The sequence below is a fragment of the Bufo bufo genome, chromosome 6 (assembly GCF_905171765.1).
Source record: "Bufo bufo chromosome 6, aBufBuf1.1, whole genome shotgun sequence".
Taxonomy (NCBI): domain Eukaryota; kingdom Metazoa; phylum Chordata; class Amphibia; order Anura; family Bufonidae; genus Bufo; species Bufo bufo.
In genome coordinates, this window is record NC_053394.1 from 189,215,374 (window position 1) to 189,242,381 (window position 27,008).

The 27,008-nt window shown below is 42.8% G+C and overlaps 1 protein-coding gene across 1 annotated transcript in view; it reads right to left on the reverse strand.

Moving 5' to 3' along the window:
- Positions 1 to 27,008, reverse strand: part of LOC121003272 (oxysterol-binding protein 1-like) — a 362,083-nt gene that overhangs the window by 268,724 nt on the left and 66,351 nt on the right. Inside the window, 2 exon segments of the mRNA XM_040434977.1 lie at positions 2,270 to 2,520; positions 2,602 to 2,810. Coding sequence (XP_040290911.1) covers positions 2,270 to 2,520; positions 2,602 to 2,810 — 460 coding nt within the window.

Here is a 27,008-nt window from a genome sequence, read left to right on the forward strand (position 1 = left end):
ACTTTTTGTGAATTGGGACATTTAAACTTGCTTTTTTTTTTTTTATGCCAATCTAAATTTAGTAGGAGTCGGAGTCGGTGCATTGTTTGCCGACTCCGACTCCAGGTACCCAAAATTTCCCCCGACTCCGACTCCACAGCCCTGCTGCTGACACACTCCAGCGACATGAGGTCTAGCATTGTCTTGCATTAGGAGAAACCCAGGGCCAACCGCACCAGCATATGGTCTCTGGCGAGCACATGGAGGGCTGTGCGGCCCTCCAAATAAATGCCACCCCACACCATTACTGACCCAATGCCAAACCGGTCATGCTGGAGGATGTTGCAGGCAGCAGAACGTTCTCCACGGCGTCCCCAGACTGTCACGTCTGTCACATGTTCTCAGTGTGAACCTGCTTTCATCTGTGAAGAGCACAGGGCGCCAGTGGCGAATTTGCCAATCTCTGGCAAATGCCAAACGTCCTGCACGGTGTTGGGCTGTAAGCACAACCCCCACTTGTGGACGTCAGGCCCTCATATCACCCTCATGGAGTCTGTTTCTGACCGTTTGAGCAGACACATGCACATTTGTGGCCTGCTGGAGGTCATTTTGCAGGGCTCTGGCAGTGCTCCTCCTGTTCCTCCTTGCACAAAGGCGGAGGTAGCGGTCCTGCTGCTGGGTTGTTGCCCTCCTACGGCCTCCTCCACGTCTCCTGATGTACTGGCCTGTCTCCTGGTAGCGCCTCCATGCTCTGGACACTACGCTGACAGACACACCAAACCTTCTTGCCACAGCTCGCATTGATGTGCCATCCTGGATAAGCTGCACTACCTGAGCCACTTGTGTGGGTTGTAGACTCCGTCTCATGCTACCACTAGAGTGAAAACATCGCCAGCATTCAAAAGTGACCAAAACATCAGCCAGGAAGCATAGGAACTGAGAAGTGGTCTGTGGTTACCACCTGCAGAACCACTCCTTTATTGGGGGTGTCTTGCTAATTGCCTATAATTTCCACCTGTTGTCTATCCCATTTGCACAACAGCATGTGAAATTGATTGTCACTCAGTGTTGCTTCCTAAGTGGACAGTTTGATTTCACAGAAGTGTGATTGACTTGGAGTTACATTGTGTTGTTTAAGTGTTCCCTTTATTTTTTTGAGCAGTGTAGATGACCTATCTTTAAAATAGGTCATCAGTATAGAAAAAGCAGACAACCCCTTTAAGCCAGTATAGTGCAGCTTGGAGGGAAGCTATCATAATTTTTGAGACAGGCAGGCATTATTTGCAGTCTGTGAACAGTGTAATTTGCAACAGAAGGTTCAAATGCCCCAGATGAACAATGAGCAGAGCTATCTGTATGCAGTCATGCAAGGCGGATAGCTGAGCAATCGTTGACCTATTCCTATAACCCAATTAAGCAAGCACCACCAATAGGTCAGCCAGGAGGGGTGTTAAAAGGCAGAACACACTGAACCAGGCCTATATAAAATTTAGGAAGAGTGAATAACGCACAGTGTGTATTACCTATGGGAGCCAAAGTACAGATCTCTGCTATAAGCCTGAATGAGAAAATGCCCAAATTAAATGTATTTTTTAATTTTAATTCTTAATATATTGCTACTTTTGCAAGCTCAGAGCAGTCTTCCTACCAGTAAATACTTACATTCATCAACAGGAAGATCTTAAAACTGCTGACGCACTCAATGGTGCTGCACACAGATATAAAGGTAGGCATTATATTCTCTACTACTAGGAAATTACCGTAGGTAGGATCCTCAGGTCCTCATATGCTGTGACTGTTGCATGGAAATATATGAAGTTTTAATTTCTAACAGGAAGTGTTCAAGGTTACTTTCACACTCGCATTTTGTGCGGATCCGTCTTTGACGGATCGGTTCAGATAATACAACTGTCTGCATCCGTTCTGAACGGATCCGTTTGTATTATCTTTAACATAGCCATTTCAATGGAGGACGGATCAGTTTTCTATTGTGACAGATTGCGTCAGTGAAAACTGATCCGTCCCCATTGACTTAAACTGTGTGTCAGGACGCATCTGTTTAGGTCAGTTTCAGACAGACACCAAAACGCTGCAAGTAGCATTTTGGTGTCCGTCTCCAAAGCAGAATGGAGACTGAACTGATGCAAACTGATGCATTCTGAGCGGATACTTGTTCATTTAGAATGCAAACTGATCCGTTTTGGACCGCTTGTGAGAGCCCTGAACGGATCTCACAAACGGAAAGCCAAAACTCGAGTGTGAAAGTAGACTTATTCGTTTTTACACTCACATTCATCATAGCATTGGAAGTGATCCTGAAGAGTGTTGCCCTTTCGTTGACCTGCTTGATCTTTTCAGAGCTGTCTTGAGGGAGGCGTAGACTCTCCAACTCACTCAGAGAGCGTTGCAGGGCAGTTCCATGTTTTGCGATAAGATCATTGCATGTGCCCAGATCCTCAACTTTTCCTGAGAGAGCACGTAGGGTGTTGTGAACCTCTGCTTTATCAGTCTGTGAGGTGGGATCGTCATCTCCAGAGTCATCTGTGAACGACAGCCATTAGAATAATATTTTTCAGAAATGATCCAACCATAATATCTCAAGCAGCTCAAAGTCTTGCTTACCCGATTCTGCCTGCATTTTGACAGCCCGGGCCTTGGCTAGCTCTAGGGCTGTAATCCACCGTTGGCGCTCCACTTCTGAGCTTGCTTTCAGGTGATATGTCTGGGCTCCCCCATTGGAAATCACAAAGTTACATGAATCCTCCACCGAGATGTTAGCCGTGGCCAGGTTGATCGTGCCACGACAAGTGTGCCGCATCTCTGCCTTCGATCTGATAATAAAAAATAAAATAGAGAGACACATTAGCAGGAATTATATTATAATTACCACAACAGTTTTGGTTACTGTGGGCTATGGTAACCATGGGCTGTTTTTTATACCGTATAAGGATACACATCGTATAATATAAATATATATTCAGTATAGACGAAAAGTTTGGACACACCTTCTCATTCAAAGAGTTTTCTTTATTTTCATGACTATGAAGGCATCAAAACTATAAGTGAACACATGTGGAATTATATACATAACAAACAAGTGTGAAACAACTGAAAATATGTCATATTCTAGGTTCTTCAAAGTAGCCACCTTTTGCTTTGATTACTGTTTTGCACACTCTTGGCATTCTCTTGATGAGCTTCAAGAAGTAGTCCCCTGAAATGGTCTTCCAACAGTCTTGAAGGAGTTCCCAGAGATGCTTAGCACTTGTTGGCCCTTTTGCCTTCACTCAGCGGTCCAGCTCACCAAAAACCATCTCGATTGGGTTCAGGTCCGGTGACTGTGGAGGCTAGGTCATCTGTCGCAGCACCCCATCACTCTCCTTCATGGTCAAATAGCCCTTACTTTCAAAGTTTTCCCAATTTTTCGAGTGACTGACTGATGATGGCCACTTGTTTTTCTTTACTTAGAATTTGTATTACGGCAAGAAAAAAGCAGCTAACAGTCTATTCAGTAGGAAGATCAGCTGTGTAACCACCTGACTTCTCCTCAATGCAACTGATGGTCCCAACCCCATTTATAAGGCAAGAAATCCTAATTATTAAACCTGACAGGGCACACCTGTGAAGTGAAAACCATTTCAGGTGACTACCTCTTGTAGCTCATCAAGAGAATGCCAAGAGTGTGCAAAGCAGTAATCAAAGCAAAAGGTGGCTACTTTGAAGAACCTAGAATATGACATATTTTCAGTTGTTTCACACTTGTTTGTTATGTATATAATTCCACATGTGTTAATTCATAGTTTTGATGCCTTCATAGTCATGAAAATAAAGAAAACTCTTTGAATGAGGTGTGTCCAAACTGTATGTATGTGTAATATATATATATATATATATATATATATATATATATACATACATACGGTATAATATATATACACACACACGGTATTATATATATATATATATATATATATATATATATACACACACACACACACACACATGAGATAGAGAGATATATATATATATTTTATGTGTGTGTATATATATATATATATATATATATATATATATATACATACACACACATAAAATAGAGATAGAGATAGATATATATATATATATATCATGTGTATATATATATATATATATATATTAGACCGTATATATATATATATATATAAATACATATATACATACACACGGTATAATATATATATATATACACACACATTATATATATATATATATATATATATATATATCTATTTTATGTGTGTGTGTGTATATATATATATATATATATATATATATATATATATATATATATATATATATATCTCTATCCAAAGACTGACTTGCCTCGTCTTTGGATACATATAGTCTTGCATTGACTGTTGAGCCTGCGGTTTTGAGGATTTTGCACCCGTGGTCTATTGGACTAGTGCTGCTGTTTGATTTATATACTGTGTGTGTGTGTGTGTGTGTGTGTGTGTGTGTGTGTGTGTGTGTGTGTGTGTGTGTGTGTATATATATATATATCAATATACACACACCGATATTGATTTTTTTTAGGGCCGATAGCCGATAATTTGTGAACTTTCAGGCCGATAGGCAATAATTTATACCGATATTCTGGGAATTTTCATTTTTGGAGAAAAAAAAATTCCTACACAAATCTGCTGAAAATTAATATGTTTATTGTTAATGTGTATTTTTTTGTTTATTGTTAATGTGTATTTTTTTTTTATAAATCTTTTTCATTTATACTTAATATTTTTGTGGGGTTTTTTTTACTAACTTTTAGCCCCCTTAGGGACTAGAACCCTTGTCCTATTCCCCCTGATAGATCTCTATCAGGGTGAATAGGAGCTCACACTGTCCCTGCTGCTCTGTGCATAGTGCACACAGCAGCATGGAGCTTACCATGGCAGCCAGGGCTTCAATAGCGTCCTGGCTACCATGGTAACCGATCGGAGCCCCAGGCTTACACAGCTGGGGCTCCGATCGGAGGAGCAGGGGAGAGGGGATCCTGTGGCCACTGCCACCAATGAGTAATACTGGAGGGGGGGGGGGGGCGCACTGCGCCACCAATGTTTTTACTATTGGCCGGGATTGGGGTGGGGGGCGCACTGCGCCACCAATGATTAATACTGGGGGGCTTGGGGGGGGCGCACTGCGCCACCAATGAAGATAAGTCTCTCAATCATTCATATACAGGAGGAGGGAGCTGGCTGCAGAATCACATAGCCGGCTCCCGACCTCTATGAGCGGTAGCTCCGATCCGCGGCACCTGAGGAGTTAACTACCGCGGACCGCAGCTTTCGCTCATAGAGGTCGGGAGCCGGCTATGTGATTCTGCAGCCAGCTCCCGCCTCCTGTATATGAATTAATGAAAGACTCATCTTCATTGGTGGCGCAGTGGCCACAGCCCCTCCCCTCCTCTTATGTTCTCTCCTCTCATTGGTGGCAGCAGCAGCACAGGGGGAGGGAGACACTGCTTCCTTCTCCCCTGTGCTGCGGAGGGAACACGGAGAGCGCTGAGAGCAGCGCGTTCTGTGTTCCCAATACGTTATCGGTATATCGGCAAAATAGATGCCGATAACGTTCAAAATCCTCAATATCGGCCAAACCGATAATCGGTCGATCCCTAATATATATATATATATATATATATATATATATATATATATATATATAGATGAAGGTTCAGGGCAGCACTCCTAGTAGCAAATGTTGGGTGCCAGCGGTATCGACACTCGACCACAGTGTCAAACAACCAGAAAAATAAATACACCGCAGCACGTCCATAAGGTGAAAATGTGGGATCCTTTATTCACCCAAGCAGCGACGTTTCGGTCCGCTTGAAAATGGTCCCAGCAAGCGGACCGAAACGTCGCTGCTTGGGTGAATAAAGGATCCCACATTTTCACCTTATGGACGTGCTGCGGTATATATATATATATATATATATATATATATATATATATATATATATATATATTTTTTTTTTTTTTTGTATAATTATACTATATTATACAGTGTGTGTATATACAGTCAGGTCCATAAATATTGGGACATAATTCTAACATTTTTGGCTCTATAAACCACCACAATGGATTTGAAATGAAACAAACAAGATGTGCTTTAACTGCAGACTGTCAGCTTTAATTTGAGGGTATTTACATCCAAATCAGGTGAACGGTGTAGGAATTATAACAGTTTGCATATGTGCCTCCCACTTGTTGAGGAACCAAAAGTAATGGGACAGAATAATAATCATAAATCAAACTTTTCACTCTTTAATACTTGGTTGCAAATCCTTTGAAGTTCCAGACTTCAGGCTGTGATTGACTGCAAATGATTTGCAACCAAGTATTAAAGAGTGAAAAGTTTGATTTATGATTATTATTCTGTCCCATTACTTTTGGTTCCTTAACAAGTGAGGCAAACTGTTGTAATTCCTACACCGTTCACCTGATTTGGATGTAAATACCCTCAAATTAAAGCTGACAGTCTGCAGTTAAAGCACATCTTGTTTGTTTTGTGTGTGTGTGTGTGTGTGTGTGTGTGTGTGTGTGTGTGTGTGTGTGTGTGTGTGTGTGTGTGTGTGTGTGTGTGTGTGTGTGTGTGTATATATATATATATATATATATACACACACATACATACACACATATATATATATATATATATATATTTACACACACACATACATACATACATATATACACACACACATATACACACTGACCTAAAGAATTATTAGGAACACCTTTTATATTTCTCATTAATGCAATTATCTAGTCAACCAATCACATGGCAGTTGATTCAATGCATTTAGGGGGGTGGTCCTGGTCAAGACAATCTCCTGAACTCCAAACTGAATGTCAGAATGGGAAAGAAAGGTGATTTAAGCAATTTTGAGCGCGGCATGGTTGTTGGTGCCAGACGGGCCGGTCTGAGTATTTCACAATCTGCTTAATTACTGGGATTTTCACGCACAACCATTGCTAGGGAGTACAAAGAATGGTGTGAAAAGGGAAAAACATCCAGTATGCGGCAGTCCTGTGGGCAAAAATGCCTTGTGGATGCTAGAGGTCATAGGAGAATGGGCCGACTGAATCAAGCTGATAGAAGAGCAAGGTTGACTGAAATAACCACTCGTTACAACCGAGGTATGCAGAAAATCATTTGTGAAGCCACAACACGCACAACCTTGAGGCGGTTGGGCTACAACAGCAGAAGACCCCACCGGGTACCACTCATCTCCACCACAAATCGGAAAAAAAAGGCTACAATTTGCACGAGTTCACAAAAATTGGACTGTTGAAGACTGGAAAAATGTTGCCTGGTCTGATGAGTCTCGATTTCTGTTGAGACATTCAAATGGTAGAGTCCGAATTTGGCGTAAACAGAATGAGAACATGTATCCATCCTCTGATGGCTACTTCCAGCAGGATAATGCACCATGTCACAAAGCTCTAATCATTTCAAATTGGTTTCTTGAACATGACAATGAGTTCAGTGTACTAAAATGACCCCCACAGTCACCAGATCTCAACCCAATAGAGCATCTTTGGGATGTGGTGGAACGGGAGCTTCGTGCCCTGGATGTGCATCCCTCAAATCTCCATCAACTGCAAGATGCTATCCTATCAATATGGGCCAACATTTCTAAAGAATGCCATCAGCACTTTGTTGAATCAATGCCACATAGAATTAAGGCAGTTCTGAAGGCAAAAGGGGGTCCAACACCGTATTAGTATGGTGTTCCTAATAATTCTTTAGTTGAGTGTATATAATATATTTACACACACACAGTATTTTCCTGCGTATAAGACTACTTTTCAACTTTCAACACATGAAAATCTTCTCAAAAGTCAGGGGTCGACTTATACGCCGGTATACAGCGTGCTGAAACGTACTTCCTAGCCGGACTGGAGAAAGCTGTCCTTCTCCAGCTTCAGGGACAGGGGCCCTCTAGCTGAGCCACCGTGCACTGCATCCCGGCCAGACGCTCCTGAAGCAGCCCCCTCTCCCTGCTCTCAGTGGTTCTCTCATGCCGGCAGTATCACATTGCGTACTACCGCTCAGATCGTCTTGAAGACAGGGAGGGCTGGGCAGGCAGGGAGAGCTGACCCACCCAATCCAAGCAAGCTTTGTATGCAGTTTGCACAGAAAACAGCGGTACATCTCTTGCCATGATTGGCTGGTTGTTGTATACTGGGTTGGATTGTCGATTCTGAGGGAAGGCAGGGGGAAGCAGGAGAATATGCACTTCAGCCAATTCTAAAGTTGGAACGGAAGACCTCTAATGAAGTTTGGTGTGCATCTTTTCTGTGGTGAAAAAACTGTCTATCTGGGGAGGAGATACATGTGGTGGTGAATCACCAGTATCTGTACCAGTTCATACAGTACAGCACCAGTACATACAGTACAGTATACAAATGGCTAACAGTCAAGACCCCATCATGGCTTTACCAGCAAGAAGAAAGAAATATGAATCCAATTTCAAACTTAAAGAGGACCTTTCACTAGAATAAAAAATCTAAACTAAGCATACAGACATGGAGAGCGGCGCCCAGGGATCTACCCTGCACTTACTATTATACCTGGGCGCCGCTCCGTTCGACCGGAATAGGCTCCGGTGTCTGCAGATTTTCGGCTCAACTGGGTGGGTGGCCAGCGCTACAGCTTGGGAGAAGGAGATGCCGGCAGGCTCCACCCAGTTGAGCCGAAAATCTGAAGATACCGTAACCTATTCCGGGAGAACGGAGCGGCGCCCAGGGATAATAGTAAGTGCAGGGAGATCCCTGGGCGCCGCTCTCCATGTCTGTATGCTTCGTTTAGATTATTTATTCTAGTGAAAGGTGCTCTTTAAAGTTGTAAACTTTGCCAAGGAACATAATAACTGCACTGCTGCAAGACAATATGGAGGAACAGAAAAGATGGTTCGGTACTGGGAAGCAAATGAAAAAGCATTAAAGAGTATGCCAAGGGGTAAGTGTGCATTAAGAAGAGGCACCCTACATTGGCCAGAACTAAAAAAACATGTAGCAGACATGGTGAATGAGCATCGCCAAAACGGTTATGTAGTGACACAAAATAAAATACATTTGTTTGCACTTCAGTGGGCCAAATCTAACCCAGATCACAGCAACAGATTTAAGGCCACTGTATCCTGGTGTACTAGATTCTTGGAAAGGCAGATTATGGTAGTGATGCAAAAAACGCAAATTGCACAACAATTACCTGCAGATCTTGATGCCAAAGTAAATAGAGTTAGAGGGGTAGTCTTATATGAAGAGTATAGCCCAAACCCTATATTTTAACTGGAAAAGTTGGGGGCCATCTTATATGCCCAGTCGTCTTATATGCCAGAAGATACGGTGTGTGTGTGTGTGTGTGTGTGTGTGTGTGTGTGTGTGTGTGTGTGTGTGTGTGTGTGTGTGTGTGTGTGTGTATATATATATATATATATATATATATATATATTTATTACACACACACACAGTACAGACCAAAAGTTTGGACACACCTTCTCATTCAAAGAGTTTTCTTTATTTTCCTGACTATGAAAATTGTAGATTCACACTGAAGGCATCAAAACTATGATTTAACACATGTGGAATTATATACATAACAAACAAGTGTGAAACAACTGAAAATATGTCATATTCTAGGTTCTTCAAAGTAGCCACCTTTTGCTTTGATTACTGCTTTGCACACTCTTGGCATTCTCTTGATGAGCTTCAAGAGGTAGTCACCTGAAATGGTTTTCACTTCACGGGTGTGCCCTGTCAGGTTTAATAAGTGGGATTTCTTGCCTTATAAATGGGGTTGGGACCATCAGTTGCGTTGAGGAGAAGTCAGATGGATACACAGCTGATAGTCCTACTGAATAGACTGTTAGAATTTGTATTATGGCAAGAAAAAAGCAGCTAAGTAAAGAAAAAAGAGTGGCCATCATTACTTTAAGAAATGAAGGTCAGTCAGTCAGCCGAAAAATTGGGAAAACTTTAAAAGTAAGGGCTATTTGACCATGAAGGAGAGTGATGGGGTGACCTGGCCTCCACAGTCACCGGACCTGAACCCAATCGAGATGGTTTGGGGTGAGCTGGACCGCAGAGTGAAGGCAAAAGGGCCAACAAGTGCTAAGCATCTCTGGGAACTCCTTCAAGACTGTTGGAAGACCATTTCAGGGGACTACCTCTTGAAGCTCATCAAGAGAATGCCAAGAGTGTGCAAAGCAGTAATAAAAGCAAAAGGTGGCTACTTTGAAGAACCTAGAATATGACATATTTTCAGTTGTTTCACACTTGTTTGTTATGTATATAATTCCACATGTGTTAATTCATAGTTTTGATGCCTTCATAGTCATGAAAATAAAGAAAACTCTTTGAATGAGGTGTGTCCAAACTTTTGGTCTGTACTAATTATATATATATATACATATATATATATACATACACACACACACACATACACACACACACACACACGTATAATATATTGTAAAGCAAAACATGCAATGCAACAGCTCTCTGCAAAACAAATAAAGTACAAAAATGCATATTAATTGCTAATGCTATACTTCTAATTTAGAGATGCTTGGCAAATATATTTTGTACAAAATTATTTGAGCCCGTCTGCCGCACGTCAAGACGATCTCTTTAAGACTGGTCCTAACACTAAATACTACCCTTTATGTGCCATGACGGCTACCATACTAGAAGCCATTTGGCACCAGGAGAGGTGTGGAGTGGGCTCGGCATACATGTTGGTACCTGCATTCCTTGGATATAATGGAGGCCATTTTGGCACCAAAGATGACAGAAATTAAAGCCAGCCCAGCATGCATGTGGAACCTACACTCCCTGAATTGTATGGTAGCTGGCATGGCAGACGGGCTCAAATACTTTTGTACAAAATGTATTTGCCAAGCATCTCTAATTTATAAGTATAGCATTAGCAATTATTATGCATTTTTGTACTTTATTTGGTTTGTAGAGAGCTGTTGCATTGCATGTTTTGCTTTACAGCGTTTTAAGCCATAGCAACGTGCCCCTGCGTAGATAGATTATAATATATATATATATATATATATATATATATATATACACACATACATACACACACACACACACTCACCTAAAGAATTATTAGGAACACCTGTTCTATTTCTCATTAATGCGATTATCTAGTCAACCAATCACATGGCAGTTGCTTCAATGCATTTAGGGTTGTGGTCCTGGTCAAGACAATCTCCTGAACTCCAAACTGAATGTCAGAATGGGAAAGAAAGGTGATTTAAGCAATTTTGAGCGTGGCATGGTTGTTGGTGCCAGACGTGCCGGTCTGAGTATTTCACAATCTGCTCAGTTACTGGGATTTTCACGCACAACCATTTCTAGGGTTTACAAAGAATGGTGTGAAAAGGGAAAAACATCCAGTATGCGGCAGTCCTGTGGGCAAAAATGCCTTGTTGATGCTAGAGGTCAGAGGAGAATTGGCCGACTGATTCAAGCTGATAGAAGAGCAACGTTGACTGAAATAACCACTTGTTATAACCGAGGTATGCAGCAAAGCATTTGTGAAGCCACAATACGCACAACCTTGAGGCGGATGGGCTACAACAGCAGAAGACCCCACCGGGTACCACTCATCTCCACTACAAATAAGAAAAAGAGGCTACAATTTGCACGAGCTCACCAAAATTAAACTGTTGAAGACTGGAAAAATGGTTTCTTAAACATGACAATGAGTTCACTGTACTAAAATGGCCCTTACAGTCACCAGATCTCAACCCAATAGAGCATCTTTGGGATGTGGTGGAACGGGAGCTTCGTGCCCTGGATGTGCATCCCTCAAATCTCCATCAACTGCAAGATGCTATCCTATCAATATGGGCCAACATTTCTAAAGAATGCTATCAGCACCTTGTTGAATCAATGCCACGTAGAATTAAGGCAGTTCTGAAGGCAAAAGGGTTCCTTTTAGAAAAGGAAAATAGGAAAAAAATATTCTGAAATAATTATCACTGCCTGAAGAACATATTAAAAGAAAATGATAAAGTATTTATTAAACTCTAGATTAAAACGGGAAAGACTGTATATCACTTTCCGTGACTATCAGGCTTCCAGACTCAGGTAATGTAGTGTAGGTGTTTGATTGGATCCACAACACAGCCTAGAGTCTGGACAAAAGTCCCTATCCAGTTAGCACATTGGTGCCAATATATACTGCAAGTTGTGGCGATAAAATTAGAGAAAGGCGCTCATAGGGTGAGTATGCTCAAAAAAAGATAAAATCTATTATAGGAGGTAGTTTGCTCACCTATTGGGGTTGCACCAATTTGGGCGCAACCACAATGAAGGCAAAAAACAGAATTGCAACGGTTGGTGCAGCCTGGATTCATCCGGTCGCCTTGGGCAGGAGCCACCCTGCCACTCGGGTAACGGTAGAAGAAACGAGACGCTGAATTTTACGTCCAACGTGTGGACCTTGGGAGGCGCACTGACACAACCGGTCATAGACAGTATTTAGGTTTCAGCTATTTTCATTTTATTCATAGACAACGCGTTTCGGGGTACTGGGGACCCCTTTATCAAGTTCCGGTGGATCTCAACGACAGCAATCAAGCATCAGAAAAGGACACTCTCTGCAGTACTTGTAACAGGCTTGTTTTTCCTGTCTGTGTTGAGGTGGAACTTGCACAATTTTTAGCACTGGAAGTGAGGGTGTGGCTCGTATATGAATGCATTTGTGGGAGGGGCGGAGGCTCTTCATATACGAGCCACACCCTCACTTCCAGTGCTAAAAATTGTGCAAGTTCCACCTCAACACAGACAGGAAAAACAAGCCTGTTACAAGTACTGAAGAGAGTGTCCTTTTCTGATGCTTGATTGCTGTAGTTGAGATCCACCGGAACTTGATAAAGGGGTCCCCAGTACCCCGAAACGCGTTGTCTATGAATAAAATGAAAATAGCTGAAACCTAAATACTGTCTATGACCGGTTGTGTCAGTGCGCCTCCCAAGGTCCACACGTTGGACGTAAAATTCAGCGTCTCGTTTCTTCAGCCAATATATACTGGGGAGGGTATCAGGACACGGTTCTTATATTTGAACAAGGCCCAGGTGCATAATCAAAAGCAGTCCTACCAAGCATAAAATGTAAAGCAGCTTCGAGTGAATGTTAAGCTGGTTGTTAGAGCACTCCAGCATACAGCATCCACAGAGTGCTATTATATATGTGGACGCTCATCATAGCGCCGGAGCCTTGACACGCAAAAGTGTGAGGCTGGTTCTGCTCCACAGGCTATTCGATTTAATGAGAGATTCTCGCTCCTGATGAGTTGTGGCTTTAATCTAGAGTTTAATAAATACTTTATTATTTTCTTTTAATACGTTCTTTAGGCAGTGATAATTATTTATATATTTAGTGGGCGTACCAATTAGTATCTTGTTTATGTGAGACAAAAAATATTCTGACCCAAAAAGGTGTGCTAAAATATTTTATAAAATAAGAATAATATAATTTACATCGTTATGGGGGATCTACGGATGACACACTTATGAGGATTTTTTGGGAGATAATTGGATGACTGCAGTACATTGGTGAATTCTTAAAGAGGAGGAGGGTTATAGTCACATTCAATATTAGCACTGTCCAGAGACTAATGTAATTGGCCTGTGTATGTGTGTGTATATAATATATATATATATATATATATATATATATATATACACTGCTCAAAAAAATAAAGGGAACACTTAAACAACACAATGTAACTCCAAGTCAATCACACTTCTGTGAAATCAAACTGTCCACTTAGGAAGCAACACTGAGTGACAATCAATTTCACATGTTGTTGTGCAAATGGGATAGACAACAGGTGGAAATTATAGGCAATTAGCAAGACACCCCCAATAAAGGAGTGGTTCTGCAGGTGGTGACCACAGACCGCTTCTCAGTTCCTATGCTTCCTGGCTGATGTGTTGGTCACTTTTGAATGCTGGCGGTGCTTTCATTCTAGTGGTAGCATGAGACGGAGTCTACAAACCACACAAGTGGCTCAGGTAGTGCAGCTTATCCAGGATGGCACATCAATGCGAGCTGTGGCAAGAAGGTTTGCTGTGTCTGTCAGCGTAGTGTCCAGAGCATGGAGGCGCTACCAGGAGACAGGCCAGTACATCACGAGACGTGGAGGAGGCCGTAGGAGGGCAACAGCAGGACCGCTACCTCGGCCTTTGTGCAAGGAGGAACAGGAGGAGCACTGCCAGAGCCCTGCAAAATGACCTCCAGCAGGCCACAAATGTGCATGTGTCTGCTCAAACGGTCAGAAACAGACTCCATGAGGGTGATATGAGGGCCCGACGTCCACAGGTGGGGGTTGTGCTTACAGCCCAACACCGTGCAGGACGTTTGGCATTTGCCAGAGAACACCAAGATTGGCAAATTCGCCACTGGCGCCCTGTGTTCTTCACAGATGAAAGCAGGTTCACACTGAGCACATGTGACAGACTTGACAGAGTCTGGAGACGCCGTGGAGAACGTTCTGCTGCCTGCAACATCCTCCAGCATGACCGGTTTGGCATTGGGTCAGTAATGGTGTGGGGTGGCATTTCTTTGGAGGGCCGCACAGCCCTCCATGTGCTCGCCAGAGGTAGCCTGACTGCCATTAGGTACCGAGATGAGATCCTCAGACCCCTTGTGAGACCATATGCTGGTGTGGTTGGCCCTGGGTTCCTCCTAATGCAAGACAATGCTAGACCTCATGTGGCTGGAGTGTGTCAGCAGTTCCTGCAAGACGAAGGCATTGATGCTATGGACTGGCCCGCCCGTTCCCCAGACCTGAATCCAATTGAGCACATCTGGGACATCATGTCTCGCTCTATCCACCAACGTCACGTTGCACCACAGACTGTCCAGGAGTTGGCAGATGCTTTAGTCCAGGTCTGGGAAGAGATCCCTCAGGAGACCGTCCGCCACCTCATCAGGAGCATGCACGTGGAGGCCACACACACTACTGAGCCTCATTTTGACTTGTTTTAAGGACATTACATCAAAGTTGGATCAGCCTGTAGTGTGTTTTTCCACTTTAATTTTGAGTGTGACTCCAAATCCAGACCTCCATGGGTTGAAAAATTTGATTTACATTTTTACATTTTTGTGTGATTTTGTTGTCAGCACATTCAACTATGTAAAGAACAAAGTATTTCAGAAGAATATTTAATTAATTCAGATCTAGGATGTGTTATTTTTGTGTTCCCTTTATTTTTTTGAGCAGTGTATATATATATATATATATATATATATATATATATATATATATATATATATATATATATATATAAAAAAGAGACTATAACCCTCCTCACTCAGAGTTGAAAGAATAGGTGTTCCAGAATGGTTATTAAAAGGTGGATGCAACCAGTTTCTAGAACAGACACTGGTTACAGATTCAGAGTCAGAGTCAAGTCATGCGCTGCCAGAAGAGTTTTGCTTAGGCCTCATGCTGACGACCATATTGTTATCTGTGTGCTAGACGCATTTTTTGCAGATTGCAAACTAACCCATTAATTTCTAAGGGTCCATGCACACATCCGTATTATCTGCAGATTTGTGTTGCCATTCCGCAAATGATAGAACTTGTCCTATTTTGACCCTCGTTGCAGAGAACACACAGTTCACATGGAACGAATGCATGTTTTATTGATCTGAAATACACTGCCTGTCCAAAAAAAAAAATTAAATGCGCCACCAAAAATATTTTGTTGGACCGCCTTTAGCTTTGATTAAGGCATTGTTTCGATAAGCTTCTGCAATGTCACAAGATTTATGTCCATCCAGTGTTGCATTAATCTTTTACCAAGATCTTGCATTGATGATGGTAGAGTCTGACTGCTGCACAAAGCCTTCTCCAGCACATCCCAAAGATTCTCAATGGGGTTAAGGTCGGGACTCTGTGGTGACCAATCCATGTGTGACAATGATGTCTCATGCTCCCTGAACCACTCTTTCCCAATTTAAGCCCGATGATTCCTGGCATTGTCATCTTGGAATATGCCCGTGCCATCATGGAAGAAAAAAAATCCATTGATGGAATAACCTGGTCATGGTATGTTCAGGCAGTCAGCTGACCTCATTCATGGAGCTTATACTGTTGCTGAACCTAGACCTAACCAACTGCAGCAACCCCAGATCATATCACTGCCCCCACAGGCTTGTACAGCAGGCACTAGGCATGATGGGTGCATCACTTCATCTGCCTCTCATCTTACCCCGATGCGCCCATCACTCTGGAACAGGGTAAATCTTGACTTATTAGACCACATGAGCTTCTTTCATTGCTCCAGAGTCCAATCTTTATGCTCCCTAGCAAATTGAAGCCTTTTTTTCTGGTTTGCCTCACTGATTAGTGGTTTTCTTACGGCTACACAGCTGTTCAATCCCAATCCCTTGAGTTCCCTTCGCATTGTGCGTGTGGAAATGCTCTTACTTTCACGATTAAACATAACCCTGAGTTCTACTGTTTTTCTTCAATTTGATGTCACCAAACGTTTAAGTGATCGCCGATCACCATCATTCAGGATTTTTTTGCCACCACATTTCTTCCTCGAATACGATGGGTCCCCACTATCCTTCCAGTTTTCAATAATGCATTGGACAGTTCTTAACCCAGTTTTAGTAGTTTCTGCAATCTCCTTAGATGTTTTCTCTGCTTGTTGCATGCCAATAATTTGACACTTCTTAAACAGACTAACATATTTTCCACGACCACGAGATGTGTCTTTCGACATGGTTGTTTAAGAAATGAGAAGCAACTCATTGCACCAGTTCTGGTTAAAGCTGAAAGATAAATCGCCCATGCAGTAATTATCCAAAAGGAGGCTCATAACTATTTGCTTAGTTAAATCCAGGTGGCGACTATTTTTTGGGAACAGGCAGTGTACATATATGGTTGTGTCTCTTTAAATGAAAATAATTTAAAAAAAAAAAGACATAAAATAGAAAAATAAAAATAGAAAAATTAATAGAAAAAACAAAAACAAAAGTTCACGACTGTGTTTTCTTTTCTTTATTGGCGTAACAGACCACCATGTTCCGCGGGCTCTATTCACATTAAAAACAGTCAATTCAATGAAGGAGTCGCACCGCCTCACTTTGGCTATATTTCCCGAGTCTTGATAAGGCTACATGCATACGACCGTATGTGTTTTGCGGTCCGCAAATTGCGGATCCGCAGAAAAAACAAATGACGTTCCGTATGGCATCCGTTTTTTTTTGCGGATCCATTGTAATAATGCCAATCCTCCGCAAACTAGAAAAGAAATAGGACATGCACTTTTTTTTGCGGAGCAACGGAACGGACATACTGATGCGGACAGCACACGGTGTGCTGTCTGCGTTTTTTGCGGACCAATTGAAATGAATGGGTCCACATCCTATCCGCAAAAAAAATGGATCGGACACGGAAACAAAATACGGTCGTGTGCATGAGGCCTAAGGATAGGATACGTCAGTTTTTTAGTGCTGCCAAACAGATTCAACCAGAGGATAGTCTTAGTCATAAAACAACCCTTCTGTGGATATAAAGGTTAAGGCACATAGTGAAGGTCCACCAATCTTCAGTATAGAAATAGGTTTTATTATACTCTCAAAAGTATAAAACCAATAGGCATAGAACAGGATATAAAAAGTTGTCCGTGATTACAAAACCGCCCATATTGTGCAAGCACGACCATGGCTGACATTGCAGAGTAGTCGTGACCACAGAAACGAGCAGTAAGACCCCTGACGATTGCTAAAAAGGAGACATAAGTGGTCAGAGAGAGACGTCTCTCCTTGCTGTTGAAGACAGGTTCAACAGAAAGTCTATGAGGAGAGACAGCTTTCTGTGTGGGCACTTTCATCTCCTCATTTTTGCGATCATTGGGAAACCCCACCGATCAAAACCGTTTATATGTCACTATTTCGTGACATTTTAGGCCTAAGCACACAGGGGTGGATGGCATTGCTAGGACAGTGAGCAGGGCTCGGCTGTAATGTGAAGAAAAGGCAACGCCTTTAGTACACCAAGGGGCTCATTGGCATACAAATTTTTATTTTTTGAATTGGGACCACCAATCAGGATGTGAGAAAGTCCACTATATTCAAGAGGAAAGCACACATCTGCAATGTGAGTTAGCATCATTTACAGGTATGTGCTGACAGATTCCCTTTACTCACTGCATAAAAAAAAAAGTTATAGAAATTTCTATTTTAACAGTTTAACATTTTTATCATTTGTCAGGGAATGAAAAGCTATGGTTAATATCCTGAGGCAGCAAATCTGCCATCTATGCAATGCTCTGTGAGCTAAACACAAGAGCTGCACAAATCTCTCTGATAGTTTGTTACATCGTATTAGTCTGTTCAGCTCACATTGTACCCATTTGTCAGCAAACAGAAGGAATAGGTCCTAAGGGGATTGCTGCTTCTGAATGTAAACAATGTGGTATATACACACATACACTGCTCAAAAAAATAAAGGGAACACTTAAACAACACAATGTAACTCCAAGTCAATCACACTTCTGTGAAATCAAACTGTCCACTTAGGAAGCAACACTGAGTGACAATCAATTTCACATGCTGTTGTGCAAATGGGATAGACAACAGGTGGAAATTATAGGCAATTAGCAAGACACCCACAATAAAGGAGTGGTTCTGCAGGTGGTGACCACAGACCACTTCTCAGTTCCTATGCTTCCTGGCTGATGTTTTGGTCACTTTTGAATGCTGGCAGTGCTTTCACTCTAGTAATAGCATGAGACGGAGTCTACAACCCACACAAGTGGCTCAGGTAGTGCAGCTTATCCAGGATGGCACATCAATGCGAGCAGTGGCAAGAAGGTTTGGTGTGTCTGTCAGCGTAGTGTCCAGAGCATGGAGGCGCTACCAAGAGACAGGCCAGTACATCAGGAGACGTGGAGGAGGCCGTAGGAGGGCAACAACCCAGCAGCAGGACCGCTACCTCCGCCTTTGTGCAAGGAGGAACAGGAGAAGCACTGCCACAGCCCTGCAAAATGACCTCCAGCAGGCCACAAATGTGCATGTGTCTGCTCAAACGTTAAGAAACAGACTCCATGAGGGTGATATGAGGGCCCGAAGTCCACAGGTGGGGGTTGTGCTTACAGCCCAACACCGTGAAGGACGTTTGGCATTTGCCAGAGAACACCAAGATTGGCAAATTCGCCACTGGCGCCCTGTGCTCTTCACAGATGAAAGCAGGCTCACACTGAGCACATGTGACAGACGTGACAGAGTCTAGAGACGCCGTGGAGAACGTTCTGCTGGCTGCAACATCCTCCAGCATGACCGGTTTGGCATTGGGTCAGTAATGGTGTGGGGTGGCATTTCTTTGGAGGGCCACACAGCCCTCCGTGTGCTCGCCAGAGGTAGCCTGACTGTCATTAGGTACAGAGATGAGATCCTCAGACCCCTTGTGAGACCATATGCTGGTGCGGTTGGCCCTGGGTTCCTCCTAATGCAAGACAATGCTAGAAATTATGTTGCTGGAGTGTGTCAGCAGTTCCTGCAAGACGAAGGCATTGATGCTATGGACTGGCCCGCCCGTTCCCCAGACCTGAATCCAATTGAGCACATCTGGGACATCATGTCTCGCTCTATCCACCAACGTCACGTTGCACCACAGACTGTCCAGGAGTTGGCAGATGCTTTAGTCCAGGTCTGGGAGGAGATCCCTCAGGAGACCGTCCGCCACCTCATCAGGAGCATGCACAGACGTTGTAGGGAGGTCATACAGGCACGTGGAGGCCACACACACTACTGAGCCTCATTTTGACTTGTTTTAAGGACATTACATCAAAGTTGGATCAGCCTGTAGTGTGTTTTTCCACTTTAATTTTGAGTGTGACTCCAAATCCAGACCTCCATGGGCTGAAAAATTTGATTTCCATTTTTTAATTTTTGTGTGATTTTGTTGTCAGCACATTCAACTATGTAAAGAACAAAGTATTTCAGAAGAATATTTAATTAATTCAGATCTAGGATGTGTTGTTTTTGTGTTCCCTTTATTTTTTTGAGCAGTGTATATACATATATATACATATACACACAAACACACAGTACAGACCAAAAGTTTGGACACAGTTTTCTTTATTTTCAGGACTATGAAAATTGTAGATTCACAATGAAGGCATCAAAACTATGATTTAACACATGTGGAATTATACACATAACAAACAAGTGTGAAACAACTGAAAATATGTCATATTCTAGGTTCTTCAAAGTAGCCACCTTTTGCTTTGATTACTGCTTTGCACACTCTTGGCATTCTCTTGATGAGCTTCAAGAGGTAGTCCCCTAAAATGGTTTTCACTTCACAGGTGTGCCCTGTCAGGTTATATAAGTGGGATTTCTTGCCTTACAAATGGGGTTGGGACCATCAGTTGCGTTAAGAAGAAGTCAGGTGGATACACAGCTGATAGTCCTACTGAATAGACTGTTAGAATTTGTATTATGGCAAGAAAAAAAAGCAGCTAAGTAAAGAAAAACAAGTGTCCATCATTACTTTAAGAAATGAAGGTTAGTCAGTCAGCCGAAAAATTGGGAAAACTTTGAAAGTAAGGGCTACTTGACCATGAAGGAGAGTGATTGGGTGCTGCGCCAGATGACCTGGCCTCCACAGTCACCGGACCTGAACCCAATCGAGATGGTTTGGGGTGAGCTGGACCGCAGAGTGAAGGGAAAAAAAGGGCCAACAAGTGCTAAGCATCTCTGGGAACTCCTTCAAGACTGTTGGAAGACCATTTCAGGGGACTACCTCTTGAAGCTCATCTTGAGAATGCCAAGAGTGTGCAAAGAAGTAATCAAAGCAAAAGGTGGCTACTTTGAAGAACCTAGAATATGACATTTTCAGTTTTACACTTGCTTGTTATGTATATAATTACACGTGTTAATTCATAGTTTTGATGCCTTCATAGTCATGAAAATAAAGAAAACTCTTTAAATGAGGTGTGTCCAAACTTTTGGTCTGTACTGTATATATATATATATATATATATATATATATATATATATATATATATATAGTGAAAGTGGTAAAGAACTGAAACAAAGCCAGAGGTAAATCAAGGAGAGCAGAAAAGCATAAGGCCACTTTCACACAGTCAGTATTTTGGATCAGTATTTGTGAGGATACTTTCACACTAGCGGCAGGACGGATCCGACAGGCTGTTCACCCTGTCGGATCCGTCCTGCCGCTCCGTCCCCACTGACTATAATAGGGATGGAGGCGGAGCTCCGGCGCAGCACAGCAGTGCGCGGTGAGAGGCCGCCGGACTAAAAAGTCAGACATGCAGTACTTTTAGTCCGGCGGCCTTTCGGCGTGCTGCGCTGGAGCTCCTCCCCCGTCCACATTATAGTCAATGGGGACGGAGCGGCAGTCTGGCGGTGAAAGTACCCTTAGGAGGTGCATATCTTTGTTATATTTTTCTCTGAATGTACTTCTACTTGTGGTTTTGTATCAAAAACGCTGATTAAAAATACTCTGTGTGAAAGAGAATTTAGAGGTTTCAATGTGTCCCTGGGCGTTTATGAGATGCTGGTGTCTGCAAGTCAATGGGGACAGGTCAGTTTTCTATTGTGGCACATTGTGCCAGAGAAAACAGATCCGTTCCCATTGACTTGCATTGGGGGTGATGCCGGATCAGTATTGCTCCGCATCCCATGACGGAAAGCAAAATACAACATGTTGCGGTTTGCTGTTCGGTCTGGGAACACAACTAAACTGTTCAGTTCAGTTTTGTCCCCATTGACGATAAATGGGGACAAAACTGAAGTTGTTTGTTTTCCGGTATTGAGCCCCTATGTCGGAACTCAATACCAGAAAACTTTAATCCTAGTGTAAAAGTACCCTAAGAGTTTATGTTTTTCTAACGGTAAAAAGGGTAATCAGCTGACGAGAATCTAAAAGAACCCCTAGAAATAGTTTTCTCTGGTCTGGAGACAGGTTTGATTTTTTGAAATGTATTACCCAGCCTAGGTCCGTAAGGTATTCTTGAACCTGGGTAAGGAGAATTTCTTCTGAGGGTGAAGCAATCAGGAAATCTAAATATGGAATTATTAGAATTCCTTTTAGATGGAGGTATTTTGTGAACTCTGACATGATATTTGAGAATACTCTTGGGGCTGAGGAGAGTCCAAATGGAAGGGCTCCGAACTGGAAATGACGCAATTGATCTCCCATAAAGCCTGCAATTCTCAGGTATTTTTGATGATTTTGGTATATTGAGCATGATAGTATGCGTCCTGAAGATCTAAAGTCACAATAAAACAGTCCTGATTTCCATCTTTAATTTCTTGTAGATGATGTATTTGAGATTTATTATAAGAAGGAAAGATCCAGTCGGTTTTTGTATAAGAAATACTGGAGAATAGAATCCTCTGCCGCATTGGTCTTCTGGAACAGAAAGGAGTACTTTTTTTTTGTCGATTAGAGTAGCTATTTCCAGCTCTAGACTTGTTTGTTTTATCTGTTGAGGAAGTTTTTTGTTTATGACAAACCAATCTGGGGGAGGAGAGGTGAATTCCAGTTTTAAGCCCTCTTTTAGGGTGGTCAATATCCACGGGTAGGCTCCTATTTTCTCCCAAGGATATGTGAAGAGCTGTAATCTGCCTCCCACATGGCTTATGGCGTCATTGTGTAGTACGGGAGGGGTTCTCAGGATTGAACAAGAATCATCTCCCTCTACTCTCAGATGGTTGCCACTTTACTGATCCTTCTTTTTTCCTCTGGTCCGGTTCTTTTTTGGTTACGAAAGCAACGCCTTTGATGGAAGTACGACTCTCAGAGGGAAATCCTTTATCAGATGCCTTATCGAGAATGTTGTCTAAAAGGGTATAGCGCACAAGCGATTTTTTGAGCTTGCGTCGCCTAACCAAGTGCGAAGCCAAATAGCTCTGCGAGTAGCATTCGAGATGGGGGCTGACCTGGCAGAAAACCAAAACCTAAATCTGCCATAGCATCTGCAAGGAAATTAAATGCCTTGTTTAACATTGGTAGGGAGGCTAGGATTTCTTCTCTGGGCGTGCCTGCCGCTAAGTGCTCTTCTAGCTGATTCAGCCAAACAGATGACGTTCTGGCCGTGCAGGTAGATGCAATACTAGGAAGTAACATAGCTGTGTTAGTCTCCCAAGCTTTTTTTAATAGGCTCTCACATTTCTTGTCCATTGGATCTTGCAAGAGACCCATATCCTTAAACGGGAGGGATTCTCTGTGTCAACCAAGAGATGGCAGGCACTAACCCCTAGGGTGTTATTCAGCACTCACAGGAGACAGGACAGAACGTACCAAGAGGAAAACAACCACTACCTATAGGATTAGCTAATATGGTTGACAGCTGACTCACAGAGTCAGACAACAGGTAACGCGCCAATAGCTCAAGTTGCAGTAAGAACCGCAGTTAGTGTGAACCAAGTCCAATAGCAGACACTGTGGTGAGAAATGGTATTGCAGAGAAGACTGGAGTAAAGGCAACAGCTGATTACGATTGTCAGAGGCAGAAGCTGAAGCATGTTCAGAGACAAGCCAGAGGTCAGAAGCCGGTATCAGATAGTGTGGTACAGAGGATCAGACAGAGTCAAGCAGGTACAGTAGTCTATACAGGCGGCAGGCAAACAGAATGGTCAAACAGGCTGGTTCAAACACAGAAGATCAGAACAGAACACCTTTGCTATTACTGATAGTAACTAAACACTTAGGCAACTTCCTGGAAGTGAAAGCTGCCATTTAAACTTGTAACCCCACCCGTGCTGGGAAGGCAGGAAGCACACGCTCCTGGAAGCATAAATGACAGGAAGCAGCAGGCGCGTGCCCATATAGGACGCCAGCATGGGATGAAGCACGGAGTCAGTGTGGCCAGAGGACGCATCTGGCAGGCACGTGTCTGCCACATCTGGTGGAGACAGCAGCAAAGCAGGAGATGCTAGGGATATGAACGAATCCTGCTCCAAATCATACAGTCCTGATCAAAAGTTTAAGACCACTTGAAAAATGGCAACAAAAAAAATCATATTTAGCATGGCTGGATCTTAACAAGGTTCCAAGTAGAGCTTCAACATGCAACAAGAAGAAATGGGAGTGAGACAAAACATTTTTTGAGCATTCAATTTAATGAAAACAACGATTAAACTGAAACAGGCTGTTTTTCAGCTGATTAAAAGTTTAGGACCACACCTAAAAAAAAAACTAAACCCCCCCCCCCCCCCCAAAACAAATACAAATTCCAAACATGAACTCAGTAATGAGTAGCTCCGCCGTTATTGTTTATCACTTCAAAAATTTGTTTTGGCATGCTTGCTGCGAGCGTTTCCATGAGGTGAGAGGGAACATTTCTCCAAGTGGTGGAAGACGGCCGCACGAAGGCTATCTACTGTCTGGAACTGTTGTCCATTTTTGTAAACTTCCCTTGCTATCCATCCCCAAAGGTTCTCAATTGGATTTAGATCAGGGGAACACGCAGAATGGGCCAAAAGAGTGATGTTATTCTCATGGAAGAAGTCTCTTGTCCTGCGGGCATTGTGTACTGTAGCGTTGTCCTGTTGAAAAACCCAGTCGTTACCACACAGACGAGGGCCCTCAATCAGGAGGAATGCGCTCTGCAACATCTGGACATAGCCAGCGGCTGTTTGACGCCCCTGCACTTCCTGAAGCTCCATTGTTCCACTGAAAGAAAAAGCACCCCAAACCATTATGGCGCCCCCTCCACTGTGGCGCGTAGAAAACATCTCAGGTGGGATCTGCTTGTCATGCCAGTAATTTTGGAAACCATCAGGACCATTAAGGTAAAAAAAATTCTCAGAGAATAAAACTTTCTTCCACCTTTGAATGTCCCATGTTTGGTGCTCTCTTGCAAAGTCCAGACGAGCAGTTCTGTGGAGTTCAAGGAGACGAGGTCTTTGAAGAAGTTTATTGTTTTCGAAGCCCTTCAGTCTCAGATGCCGTCTGATGGTTATGGGGCTGCAGTCAGCACCAGTAAGGGCCTTAATTTGGGTCGAGGATCGTCCAGTGTCTTGACGGACAGCCAATTGGATCCTCCGGCTTAGTGCTGATAAAAAAAATTTGGGTCTTCCACTTGACTTTTTTGTTCCATAACCGTCAGGATCATTTAAGAAATTCCAAATGACTGTCTTACTGCGTCCCACCTCAGCAGCGATGGCGCGCTGTGAGAGACCCTGCTTATGCAGTTCAACAACCCGATCACTTTAAAAAAGGGAGAGTTTTTTTGCCTTTGCCATCACAACGTGTGACTACCTGACAGAAAATGACAATAAATCCACATCTTTGCACAGATTTGGCCTTTTAAAAAGGCATGTGGTCCTACATTTGGGACCAGCTGAAAAACAGCCTGTTTCAGTTTAATCGTTATTTTCAATTTATTGAATGCTCAAAAAATGTTTCGTCTCACTCTCATTTCTTCTTGTTGCATGTTGAAGCTCTACTTGGAACCTTGTTAAGATCCAACAATGTAAAATATGATTTTTTTGCCATTTTTCAAGTGGTCTTAAACTTTTGATCAGGACTGTATAAATCAACTGCAGAACTTCCTGTGTCATAGAGCAGTTGAAAAAGAAAATAATGCAACCAGTTAACTTTAAAGACACTGAGCACGTTAAAGGGTTTCTGTCACCCCACAAAACTCTTTTTTTTTTTTTGGATAGTTAGATTCCTTATAGGGCGATATAGGAGAATATAATAGTCCTACTTACTTTCATGCGGCCGATTCTTTATAAAACGAAGTTTTATAATATGTAAATGAGGGCTCTACCAGCAAGTAGGGCGTCTACTTGCTGGTAGCCGCAGCAGCAATCCGCCCCCTCGCCGGGTTGATTGACAGGGCCAGCCGGGATCTCCTCCTCCGGCCGGCCCTGTCAGTAATTCAAAAATCGCGCGCCTCTGGTCATTCGGCGCAGGCGCTCTGAGATGGAGGCTCGTCTCCTCAGCACTCCCTCAGTGCGCCTGCGCCGATGACGTCTTCTCTTTCGGTGATGTCATCGGCGCAGGCGCACTGAGGAGACGAGCCTCCTCATCTCAGAGCGCCTGCGCCGAATTACCAGAGGCGCGCGATTTTTGAATTACTGACAGGGCCGGCCGGAGGAGGAGATCCCGGCTGGCCCTGTCAATCAACCCGGCGAGGGGGCGGATTGCTGCTGCGGCTACCAGCAAGTAGACGCCCTACTTGCTGGTAGAGCCCTCATTTACATATTATAAAACTTTGTTTTATGAAGAATCGGCCGCATGAAAGTAAGTAAGACTATTATATTCTCCTATATCGCGCTATGAGGAATCTAACTATCCAAAAAAAATAATGAGTTTTGTGGGGTGACAGAAACCCTTTAAGAAAATCTTATCAAATGCACTGGAAACACGATTTTAATAAATCTACTTAGGCTGGGTTCACAGCAGCGTTAGCCATTTCCATTCTGCTCCTCTAACAGAAAGAAAAAAAATAAAAAAAAACGGAAATTCACCACATTTACCACATAAGTGAACCAAACAGACCCCATTGAGGAGGATGCCACTTTTTTTTATTTTTTTAAACTAGACAAAGAATAAAAAATAAATCAATCATGCATGCTGGTTTAGAATCTACAATCCAGGCTCCAAACAAAGCCTGCAACAAAATGTAAAGACAAGTTCTAAGGGCGGCTTTTTTGATGCAGTTATTTCAGCCAAAGTCCTTCCTTGATACTTCATCTTCCTTTCTAAACCACTTGGGCTAAAAAGACTAACTGCCACAAAGACAGACTTTTTTTTAACCAAATACGGTGTGTGAAATCACCCTAATCGCCAGTCTGTGCCTGTCATTGCACTGGTTGCCCATACAGTATAGGATTCAATTAAAATTGCTCATTGTCACCCACAAAGCTCTCCACAGTGCTGCACCCCTACATATCCTTCCTCATCTTAGTCTACCAACCTAGCCAAGCTCTCTGTTCAGCCAATGACTTATGACA